General features: G+C 43.6%; 1 protein-coding gene across 1 annotated transcript in view; it reads left to right on the top strand.

The window, feature by feature from the left end:
- Positions 1-12,515, top strand: part of MCF2L2 (MCF.2 cell line derived transforming sequence-like 2) — a 554,965-nt gene that overhangs the window by 241,457 nt on the left and 300,993 nt on the right. Inside the window, 3 exon segments of the mRNA XM_040428287.1 lie at positions 2,061-2,086; positions 2,088-2,168; positions 4,240-4,328. Of these exon segments, the coding sequence (XP_040284221.1) occupies positions 2,061-2,086; positions 2,088-2,168; positions 4,240-4,328 (196 nt within the window).

Here is a 12,515-nt window from a genome sequence, read left to right as displayed (position 1 = left end):
GAACATGCTATAGAGATTATAAAAAAAAATATAAATAATTGACCCCTTTTTCCATAAAACTTCCATGCAGTATCTGGAACTGGCAATTTTTTGCCTAAAAAAATACAACAAAAAATTGACCAAGATCCACAAAAAGGACAAAAAAAACATGTTACATCATTTAGCCCACCCTCCCTACCCCATACAGCATGCATCGGACTATTTAAACATGAGTGCCCATCCACTTTTATGTCATCAACGGGTGCTTGTTCGGGAATGAAAATGCCATTGATTCTTCTGACTCTATATGCAGGATTGCTTGCATTTGGTGAATTCAAGGCAGATTAACAGCAAGGATTCATTGTGGCCAAAACAATGGGGCACACTTATTAACACTGACCTTTAGACACCGGTCTTAACAGCCCCTATACCTGTCGGTGGATCCACTGGCGTTATGAAGAGGTGCCGTTTTTTACATAACTTTGGCGGATCCTCCACCACTTCTAAATGTAAGACAGCTTCCTAGCTTACATTTTCTACCCCTAAAACAAGTGTAGAAAATGGTAAATGAGATGGGCCTACCAGCCTGTCCCCTTCCCTGCCCACACCCCCAAAAGGGACCTATGCGCCACAATCTGCGCCAGAATACGCCTAATTTAGGCGTATTTCTGTTTGATAAATGAGCACCAATGTCTTTTCTTTAGTGAAGCTGAGAGAGACTGAGGGGAAAATTAGAGGGCCTGATGCCCAAAAATGTCACCACACAAGAAGTGTCAAGTGATGCTAGGATTAGAGACGTTTAAATGGCCCGATGATCAGGAATAAACGTCCCTGCCACTTGTTGCAACACCCTGAGCAAACAATTCAGTGATTACCAACTTTTATGTGGCAAGGAAATAGTTATTTGTTTGGAAGTAAATCGCCATGTGTCATTAGAAGATGTTAAGTAGAAAACCCCTTTAAACCACACAGGACAGGACAGGCCCAGCTCTGTGTAAGCTGTACATACCATATTCTACAAGTGCCATTGTAAGAAGTAACACATACTATGCTGTAATGTATTTCGGACTCCTCCTGTGTTTGTCTATATGGATTTCGTGTACACTGTAACTGGGAATGAAGTATGCCACATGAAGAAAGTAAATGAAAAGAGTCTTCTTAACTAATAAGAGAGACCTATGTTTCCTCTGGACATGGGCAATAAGAAAGGGTTGGGCTAAAATATGAAGTTAGCTGGCGATTGTAACGGATCTCTGGCACCCCGACCGGGTAACCTCCTCGATAATTGCTCCTAGCGCTTCCCGAGGACTCCAAGCACTCCACTTGACAACCGTAAGCACTGCAGACCCCACAAACCGCCGAAGCTTGGTTGAGGTCTTGCCGTCTCCTACCCACCCTGGACCTACGACAAGGCTCCAGTGGGTGAACCTCTCCTAAATCCAGAGAGCAGGAACAGCTCTTACAAGACTAGTAGTTATAGCCAGGGGAGTATAGCAAATCTTCAGCCTATACAATCCCCAGTGTCGATAAGTTACATCAAACACCAGCCTCAACATGATGAAGGTAAAACAGGAACTCTTTATTGAACACACAACATTGACTTATACACATTTTCCAACAAGGTTACCACCCACAGGGTTTTGTAAAAACAACCAATAAACACGTACAATACAGTAAAACACTCCCACACAAAATCCTCCCCTCTGCCTGTGATACAATTTACCTTACACGGGTTAATGTAATCATCACAGGCAGGAGAATACACAATGTCTTCTGTCCTGGAGACAACCGAGGAGTAATTCAATTATCTCTCAGGACAAAGGGAAATCGCCAATACAGCACGTAGCAGACAATAGACAGACATCACTACTCAAATATACAATGTCCCCACCCTTTACAGTACACATAGACATTTACATATCCCAAAATGGCAACGAATTAGACCAGGGGTTCAAAAGTTTAGCATGGGCTGATGAGAGGGCCCATAATCCTGGGCAAGAGGCTGCAAACAGGCCCCTCCAAAACCCAGTGGCGAGGTTGGTTTCGCCACAGCGATAATATTAAACTACATTTTTTCCTAGCTACTACTCGAAGAGCTCCAGACATACCCCGCTCCACCTCCAAAGTCACTGTCTGAAGCGGATCTGTCCAGAAAACGAAACAACAAAAAGGCAAAAGGTGGTATAAAGGTAAAGATATAGGTTTTACCAGATTTTTTTAAATGGTAATTTATGTTTGTTTCTGATTACTAGGTCAAGAGATTTAGAGAACACAGACTACTGGAAATAGCTGCCTTTGTTCTCGTGATGGATTGTAGGGCAATCTAAACTCCTAGCAAGCTGAAGCTAGGTTCATATGTGCAGTATTTTCTAAAGCAAAAGCCTCATTCACACGTCCGTGTCCGTGCTCAGATCCGTGAGCAGATGGTCCGTGATGCATCCGTGAAGCCGTCTGTGAAGGATCCGTGTGTCCGTTTTTTGCTGTCCGTGTTGCATCCGTGTTTCACTGACACTGAAGAGCTGAAAAATAATTTTCAAAGAATCTCTTCTTAATGATCCGTGAAACACGGATGGCATCTGTGGTTTTCACGGACCCATAAACTATAATGGGCTTGATGAAGCCGTGAACACGGACAAAATAGAGCATGCATCCGTGCTAAAAAAAACACGGACCGTACTAAAACACTGATGTGTGAATACACACATTAAAATGAATAGGGACGTGTGCTGTCCGTGGAGAACACGTCCAGCACATGTCCGTGAAACATTGACGTGTGAATGAGGCTTAACCCTCACGGGTTTTTGCAAGTATTTCCAATGGTTCATCAAACTCTGTAATCTGGCGCTGCGAGGTAATAGCAATTAACCGCCAAGTCGGCAAGGGAGAACATAAGGCATTACAAACATGAAGTACAGTACCGTAGCACAATTCTTTTCCATATAAGCACCTCTGTGAACAGTTTTTTGGGTTTTGTTCCCTATGCAGTAAAAGTGACATGTTAGCTTTAGGGCTCATGAACACGACCCTGTTTTTTGTGTGCATCCCATTCGCATTTTTTGCTGGTTGGATGTGGACCCATTCACTTCAAAGGGCCTCAAAAGTTGCAGACAGCACATGATGTCCACTCCGCTGCATCCGCAAACAAATAGAAAATGTCCTTTTCTTGTCCGCTTTACAGAACACACGCGGCTGGTGTTTTGCGGATGCACAATTTGCTGACTAAACAGGCTACGGTCGTGTGCATGAACCCTTATTCTGCAGGTCTGTACGATTACAGCAATGTCACATTTGTACAGTTTTCTTCTGTTTTAATACTTAAAACAAATGAAATATTGAAAATACATTTATTTTTTCTTTGCATTGCCATATTTTGACTGCCATAGTTACAGCTGCAGAGCAATGTAGCTTTTATTGATGCTATTTTGAAGTGTGCATGAGTTTTTGATCACTTTTTATTTTGTTTTTTTGGGGGAGTGGAAGCAACGAAAAAAACAGCAAATCATCCATTTAGATTTTTTTCCATTATATCGTTTCCCCGTACCGGATAAATACATTTATACTTTAATAGTTTCGGCATTCTGGGACACGGTAATACCTACAATGTTTTTTTAATTGCAATAATAAGTAGAAACAAGCACAGGTCAGCACTGCCATGTGCGCCACCAAAACAATTACTGGAGGTGGCAGCCAAATAGTCCCACAATCTCACCAAATTCCAAAATCAAGCACTTTATTCTTCATTAAAAGCCAAACAAGCGGTCTAGGACATAGGTAAAATACAAAGCCTATAGAAATAATCCCCAAAAGCATACTTTCAGGGATAATTTATATAGGCTTTGTATGTTACGTACATCTTAAGACAGTTTGAGTGACTTTTATTGAAGAATAAAGTGCTGGATTTTGGTGAGCGCCACGGTTTATTTTTTCTCTCCTGGTACTGTATTTTTATTGTTTCATTTTAATATTTTAAACTTTTTTTTTCACATATTTTAGGGGACTTGCACATAAATCTGATAGCAAATCTCCCATAAACTGCTATGTTAATTCATTGTCGTCTATGGAGAAGCAATGTTCCTACTGAGCCCTGACACAGGCTGGGCTTCATAGGAACTTCGTTATGGCAGTCCTCAGATGATCAAACCCTAAGTACTTGGGATAGCTGCAAATCTCGACTCTCCTGCATTCTCAGGCTCTGATTACAGAAGTATACAACTGTTCACTACATTTTTATTCACATCTCTCACTTACCTTAAACTGTAGATTGAAGTCATGCATGAAGCAAGTCAAGGAGGAACAAGCCGATCCCTGGTGATGAGTGAAAGTGAGGAGAACCTCTGCACTAGAAAAAGGTAGGCCAATATTATAGGTAAAGAATTGCTCGCATCTGCATTGGAGGCTCCATTCACAGATTCTGTTAAGGACAGTGAAGAGAAAAATGCTGGACTTTTTTCTCTGCAAATAAAGCAGACTCCTCTATGGAAAGGAAACAGATCCCATTATAGTCAGTGGGACCTGTTTGGCTCTATTTAGGTCAATTATGTGCCGAATCCAGCAGTTCAATTTTTGTTGCTCTAACACAACACAAAGATGGAAATCAATAGCGGTAGTGTGAACAGATCCTTAAATTATCTTCTTTCAGCTCAACAAGTGGACTGTCATTTTCTACTTAGGTATCAAGCAATAAACTTGCACAATAATACCTTATGCGAGCAAGAAACCACAATTTTACAACGGAAACAGTTTGTCAGCATATAGTGAAAGGGGATGTAATTTTCTTCTGCTAAAACAGTTGCATTGAAATAACGGACTTTCACACGGGGTCTAGTTTTAACCATTTCCCGACCAGAGCTGTAACAGTACATCACTGGCCGGCTCTTTAAAGATGGGGCCCGTTCCTGAGTGGAGCGGGCGCCTGCAGACATCCGTGGCTCATGTCCGCTACCGGCAATAATGCTGATAGCAGACATTGAACACTTCAGATTCCGTGGTCAATCCTGACTACGGCATCTGAGCGCATGCAAACTCGGAAGTGCGAGCTTTTCGCGTAGGCTTCGGCGGAAATCGGAGGAGCCGGAGCTTGTATGCAACAGCCCTTGTCATAGACAATGACAGGAGGCTGCTGCATAGTGTTTCCTATGGAGCCCCTGCCTGTAGCAGGGCTCCATAGGAAACTAGTAAAATCATCATAGACTCCAATGCTAATCCATTGGAGTCTATGAGAATAGCAATCTAATGATTGTTTCTTATAGTTCCCTATGGAAACTATAAAAAAGTGAAAAAAAATAAAGATGTAAGTTTTTTTCTAAAAATATACACAGTGAATATAAAAAGTCTACACACCCCTGTGAAAATGTCAGGTTTCTGTGATGTAAAAAAAAATGAGATTGAAAATAAATCTTTTCAGAACTTTTTCCACCTTTAATGTGACCTATAAACTGTACAACTCAATTGAAAAACAAACTGAAATCTTTTAGGTAGAGGGAAGAAAAAAAATATAAAAATAAAATAATATGGTTGCATAAGTGTGCACACCCTTAAACTAATACCTGTACTTTGTTGAATCACCTTTTAATTTTATTACAGCACTCAGTCTTTTTGGGTATGAGTCTATCAGCATAGCACATTTTGACTTGGCAAGATTTGCCCACTCTTCTTTGCAAAGACACTCCAAATCTGTCAGATTGCAATGGCATCTCCTGTGCACAGCCCTCTTCAGATCACCCTACAGATTTTCAATCGGATTCAGGGCTGGGCCATTCCAAAACTTTAACCTTCTTCTGGTGAAGCCATTCTATTGTTGATTTGGATGCATGCTTTGGGTCATTGTCATGCTGAAAGATGAAGTTTCTCTTCATGTTCAGCTTTCTAGAGAAGCCTTAAGGTTTTGTGCCAATATTGACTGGTATTTGGAACTGTTCATAATTCCCTCTAGCTTAACTAAGGCCCCAGTTCCAGTTAAAGAAAGACAGCCCCAAAGCATGATGCTGCCACCACCATGCTTCACTGAGGGTATGGTGTTCTTTTGGTGATGTGCAGTGTTTTTGCACCAAACATATCTTTTGGAATTATGGCCAAAAAGTTCAACCTTGGTTTCATCAGACCATAACACCTTTTCCCACATGCTTTTGGGAGACTTCAGATGTTTTTGCACAATGTAGTCTGGCTTGGATGTGTCACGGATGGTGTACAGGAAACAAGACAATACCATATAAACAATGTCTCTCTGGATCCACAACTAAGGAACAAAGGGAGACCCCTGCAATAGACCTGCCGCTCTCCCTCACTGCTCAGCCTATGCGAACACCCCAAAGGTGGATGGCCGCATATCCACGTTCCTCGGCTATCTATTACCTGAAGACCCTACAATAGTGAAGGGACACGACCACCGGCTCCCTACACTGACACGGAGGGAGTCAGGGTCACCTGGATCCAGAAAAGACAAAATCATAAATACATAAACAGCACTTATCTTGCAGACGACTGACGACTGAGGACTGAGGACTGGGAACTGGGAACAGCATGCACACACACTCCAGGAAGTTGTATCAGCCGCACACTACTGCATTATGGGGAGTAACTTAAAGGGTAGCAATCAGTCCAACTGCATGACAGCTGAGATAGACTAACGAGATGAGAAACTAAACCAAAACAAAGAAATTCAAGGAGGAGGATCTGAGAAGCTCCTGTGAGCGCTTCTCAGCTGTCTGGCTGTGACAGTACCCCTCCCTCTAGGAGTGGACTCCGGACACTCAGAGCCCACCTTCTCAGGATGGGACCTATGGAAAGCCCTGATGAGACAAGAGGCCTTAATGTCCGTCACTGGGACCCACATCCTCTCCTCAGGACCATAACCCTCCCAATGAACGAGGTACTGGAGGGAACCGCGGACAAGACGAGAATCCACAATCCTAGAGACCTGAAATTCAAGATTTCCATCAACCATAATCGGAGGAGGAGGCAAAGGCGAGGGTACAATAGGTTGAACATAAGGTTTCAAAAAGGACTTATGAAAAACATTATGGATCTTCCAAGTCTGAGGAAGATCAAGACGGTAGGCAACAGGATTGATGACAGACAGGATCTTGTAAGGCCCAATAAACCTAGGACCCAACTTCCAGGAGGGAACCTTCAATTTGATATTCTTGGTAGACAACCACACCAGATCACCAACATTCAGGTCCGGACCAGGCACACGTCTCTTATCCGCCACACACCTATATCTCTCACTCATGCTCTTTAGATTATCCTGAATCTTTTGCCAAATAGATGACAAAGACGAGGAGAATCTGTCCTCATCAGGCAAACCAGAAGAGCCCTCTCCCGAGAAAGTCCCAAACTGCGGATGGAACCCATATGCACCAAAAAATGGTGACTTATCAGAGGACTCCTGACGACGGTTATTTAAAGCAAACTCAGCAAGGGACAAAAAAGAACACCAATCCTCCTGATTCTCCGCCACAAAACAGCGCAGATATGTCTCCAGATTCTGATTGACGCGCTCTGTCTGGCCATTCGACTGCGGATGGAAAGCAGAAGAGAATGACAACCGAACCCCCAAGCGAGAATAGAAAGCCTTCCAGAATCTGGAAACAAACTGCGTGCCCCTATCAGAGACTATGTCTGAAGGCATCCCATGCAATTTGACAATGTGGTCAATAAATGCATGCGCCAGCGTCTTAGCATTGGGCAAACCAGGAAAAGGGATAAAATGCACCATTTTGCTAAAACGGTCCACCACCACCAGAATCACAGACTTCCCCGAGGAACGAGGCAAGTCCGTTATGAAGTCCATGGACAGATGTGTCCAAGGACGGGAAGGAATGGGCAAAGGAAGGAGAGGACCTGATGGCCGTGAATGAGGGACCTTGGCACGAGCGCAAGTCTCGCAAGCTGCCACAAAACCCTCAACCGACTTACGAAGCGCAGGCCACCAGAATCTCCGAGCGATGAGATCCAGTGTGGCTCTTGCCCCCGGGTGCCCAGCAAGGACCGTGTCGTGGTGTTCTTTAAAAATCTTGTGTCTCAAAGCGAGAGGCACAAACAACCTCCCAGGAGGACAAAGATCAGGAGCTTCTGACTGGGCTGCCTGCACCTCTGCCTCCAATTCAGGAAAAAGAGCAGAGACCACCACACCTTCAGCCAAAATGGGACCCCGGGTCTTCAAAATTCCCACCTCCCGGAAAACAACGTGACAGGGCATCTGCCTTCACATTCTTAACCCCAGGGCGGAACGTAACAACAAAATTAAACCTTGAAAAGAACAAAGACCATCTGGCCTGTCTCGGGTTCAGACGCTTGGCTGACTCCAAGTAGGCCAGATTTTTATGGTCAGTAAACACGGTAATAGGGTGTCTGGCTCCCTCTAGCCAATGGCGCCATTCCTCAAAAGCCAACTTGATGGCCAACAATTCCCTATCTCCCACATCATAATTTCTCTCTGCGGAGGAGAGTTTCTTTGAGAAAAAGGCACACGGTTGCCATTTGGCAGGAGAGGAACCCTGAGACAAGACCGCACCCACCCCTACCTCAGAAGCATCAACCTCAACTATGAAGGGTAACGAAATATCAGGTTGTACTAGGATGGGAGCGGAAGCAAAACTCTCCTTGATATTAGAAAAGGCCTTACGCGCCTCTACCGACCAGGAAGAAAAATCTACCCCCTTTCTGGTCATATCAGTGAGTGGTTTAACAACAGAGGAATAATTCAAAATAAATTTCCTGTAATAATTGGCAAAGCCCAAAACACGCATCAGCGCCTTCTGATTCTCAGGAAGCTCCCACTCAAGCACAGCGCGGACCTTCTCGGGGTCCATGCGAAAACCAGAAGCGGAGACAAGAAACCCCAGAAATTGGATTTCTGGAACCGCAAACACACATTTTTCCAGTTTCGCGTATAATTTATTCTCCCGCAGGATGAGCAAGACCTGACGTAAGTGTTCCTTATGAGTCTTGAAATCAGGAGAAAAAATCAAAATGTCATCCAAATACACTAATACAAATTTTCCCATTAAATGATAAAAAATGCTGTTGACGAAATGCTGAAAAACGGCTGGGGCATTCATCAAACCAAAAGGCATAACCAAATTCTCAAAATGGCCCTCAGGGGTATTGAAAGCCGTCTTCCATTCGTCTCCTTCTCTGACCCTAACCAGGTTGTATGCCCCTCTTAGGTCTAATTTGGAAAAGACTTTAGCTCCAACAACCTGGTTAAACAGGTCCGGGATCAGAGGAAGCGGATAAGGATCACGAATAGTGATACTGTTCAGCTCCCTGAAATCCAGACAAGGTCTTAAAGAACCATCTTTTTTCTTAACAAAGAAAAAACCAGCGGCAACAGGTGACTTCGAGGGTCGTATGTGTCCTTTTCTCAGACTCTCAGAGATATAAGCCCGCATAGCGACCCTCTCAGGTTGGGAGAGATTGTATAAACGAGATTTAGGCAGCTTGGCGCCTGGGATGAGATTAATAGGGCAATCATACTCCCTGTGCGGAGGTAAACCCTGAACTCCACTCTCAGAGAAGACATCCAAAAATTCAGAGAGGAAAGGTGGTACAGTCTTAGTAGAAACCTCAGAAACAGATGTTATGAGGCAATTCTCTCTGCAAAAGTTACTCCAACCATTTATTTGCCTCGCTTGCCAATCAATGGTGGGGTTATGTTTAGTGAGCCAGGGTAGCCCCAACACTAGAGGAGTAGGCAAACCGCTAAGGACGAAACATGACACATCCTCAACATGAGCATCACTCACAATTAAACGGATATTGTGAACTATGCCCTTTAATGATTTCTGAGAAAGTGGAGCTGAATCAATAGCAAAAACAGGAATATCCTTTCCCATTGTGCATACCTGGAAACCATGAGTTATTGCAAATTGATTATCAATGAGGTTGACAGCTGCTCCACTATCCACAAAAATCTCACAAAAAATGCTCTTGCTCTCTAGCGCCACCCTAGCAGGCAGGACAAAACGGGAACTACAAGCAAACGGAAAACCTTCAATTTCCGCCTCAACCCTGCCAATAGTAACAGACGGAACATTTTTAAAAGATTTTTTCCTTTTTGTCTCTTTATTACTCCCAGAAAACTGCCTGAATCTCCTAGAGGGACAAACATTTGCCAGATGATTTATACCTCCACAACAAAAACAAACCCTCCCCTGCGGGCTGAATCTTCTATTGTCAGAGGCAATCAACCCCAGCTGCATGGACTCCTGCTCAGAAGGGGCTGACAGCGACTGAGACCCCTGTGCACAGAATGAGACCGCTGCACTGTCCCGGGACTGAGTATGACAGGAAGGAGAGATCTCTCCTCTCTCTCTAAGACGCCTGTCAATACGAACGGCCTGAGACATAGCAGAATCCAAGGAGGTAGGTCTTTCATGAAAGGCAAATGCATCTTTCAATCCCTCTGAAAGACCATAGCAAAATTGACTTCGGAGTGCAGCATCATTCCAACCCGTATCTGCTGCCCATCTCCGAAATTCTGAACAGTATATCTCTGCGGATTGTTTACCCTGGCATAACAGACGTAGTCTAGACTCAGCCAGAGCAATACGATCCGGATCATCATATATCTGACCCAGGGCTAAAAAGAATTCATCCACTGAACGAAGGGGCCGTGCCCCCTCCGGCAGCGAAAAGGCCCAGGACTGAGCGTTACCCCTGAGCAGCGATATAATGATCCCCACCCTCCGTTCTTCATCACCAGAAGAATGGGGAAGAAGGCGAAAATGGAGTTTGCAAGCCTCTCTAAAACGCACAAAATTCTCACTACCCCCGGAGAACGTATCCGGGAGCGAGATCTTAGGCTCAGCACAAACTCCATGAACGCAAGCTGAACCGGTCACTTGAAACTGAGAAAAAGTCTTACGGAGATCAGCTACCTCCAAAGAAAGACCCTGAAAGCGTTCAGCCAAAAGTGAAACCGGATCCATGCTTGAGACGGTTTTGGCGGCTGATAATGTCGCGGATGGTGTACAGGAAACAAGACAATACCATATAAACAATGTCTCTCTGGATCCACAACTAAGGAACAAAGGGAGACCCCTGCAATAGACCTGCCGCTCTCCCTCACTGCTCAGCCTATGCGAACACCCCAAAGGTGGATGGCCGCATATCCACGTTCCTTGGCTATCTATTACCTGAAGACCCTACAATAGTGAAGGGACACGACCACCGGCTCCCTACACTGACACGGAGGGAGTCAGGGTCACCTGGATCCAGAAAAGACAAAATCATAAATACATAAACAGCACTTATCTTGCAGACGACTGACGACTGGGAACAGCATGCACACACACTCCAGGAAGTTGTATCAGCCGCACACTACTGCATTATGGGGAGTAACTTAAAGGGTAGCAATCAGTCCAACTGCATGACAGCTGAGATAGACTAACGAGATGAGAAACTAAACCAAAACAAAGAAATTCAAGGAGGAGGATCTGAGAAGCTCCTGTGAGCGCTTCTCAGCTGTCTGGCTGTGACAGGATGATTTTCTTCGTAAGAAAAAGCTTTCGTCTTGCCACTCTACCCCATAGCCCAGACATATGAAGAATACGGGAGATTGTTCTCACATGTACCACACAGCCAGTACTTACCAGATGTTCCTGCAGCTCCTTTAACCCTTTCATGACCAAGGGTCATTGATGCCCCAGTGTCCAGGTCAAAATTTACAAATCTGACATGCGTCACTTTATGTTGTAATAGCTTTGGAACACTTTTATTTATCCAAGACATTCTGAGATTGTTTTCTCGTGACATATTGTACTTCATGATAGTCAAAAATTTGAGTCAATATATTTCACCTTTATTTATAAAAAAATCCCAAATTTACCAAAAATTTAGAAAAATTCACAATTTTCTAAATTTACATTTCTCTGCTTCTAAAACAGAAAGTCATACCTAATAAAATATTTATTACTTAACATTTCCCATATGTCTACTTTATGTTGGCATCATTTTGGAAATGTCATTTTATTTTTTTAGGGCGTTGGAAGGCTTAGAAGTTTAGAAGCAGTTCTTAAAATTTTTAAGAAAATTTCCAAAACCCACTTTTTAAGAACCAGTTCAGGTCTAAAGTCACTTTGTGAGGCTTACAAAGTGGAAACCCCCCATAAATGACCCCATTGTAGAAACTACACCCCTCAAGTAACTCAAAACAGATTTTACAAACTTTGTTAACTCTTTAGGTGTTCCACAAGAATTAAAGGAAAATGGAGATGACATTTCTAAATTTCACTTTTTTGGCAGATTTTCCATTTTATTAAATTTTTTTCTTTAACACATTGAGGGTTAACAGCCAAACAAAACTCAATATTTATTACCCTGATTCTGCGGTTTACAGAAACACCCCACATGTGGTCATAAACTGATGTAAGTGCGCACGGCAGGGCACAGAAGGAAAGGAACGCCGTATGGTTTTTGGAAGGCAGATTTTGCTGGACTGGTTTTAGATGCCTTGGCCCATTTAAAGCCCCCCTGATGCACCCTTACAGTAGAAACTCCCAAAAAGTGACCCTATTTTGGAAACTAGGGGA

Source organism: Bufo bufo, chromosome 4 (assembly GCF_905171765.1).
Source record: "Bufo bufo chromosome 4, aBufBuf1.1, whole genome shotgun sequence".
Lineage (NCBI taxonomy): Eukaryota > Metazoa > Chordata > Amphibia > Anura > Bufonidae > Bufo > Bufo bufo.
This window is presented reverse-complemented; position numbering and strand designations above follow the sequence as displayed.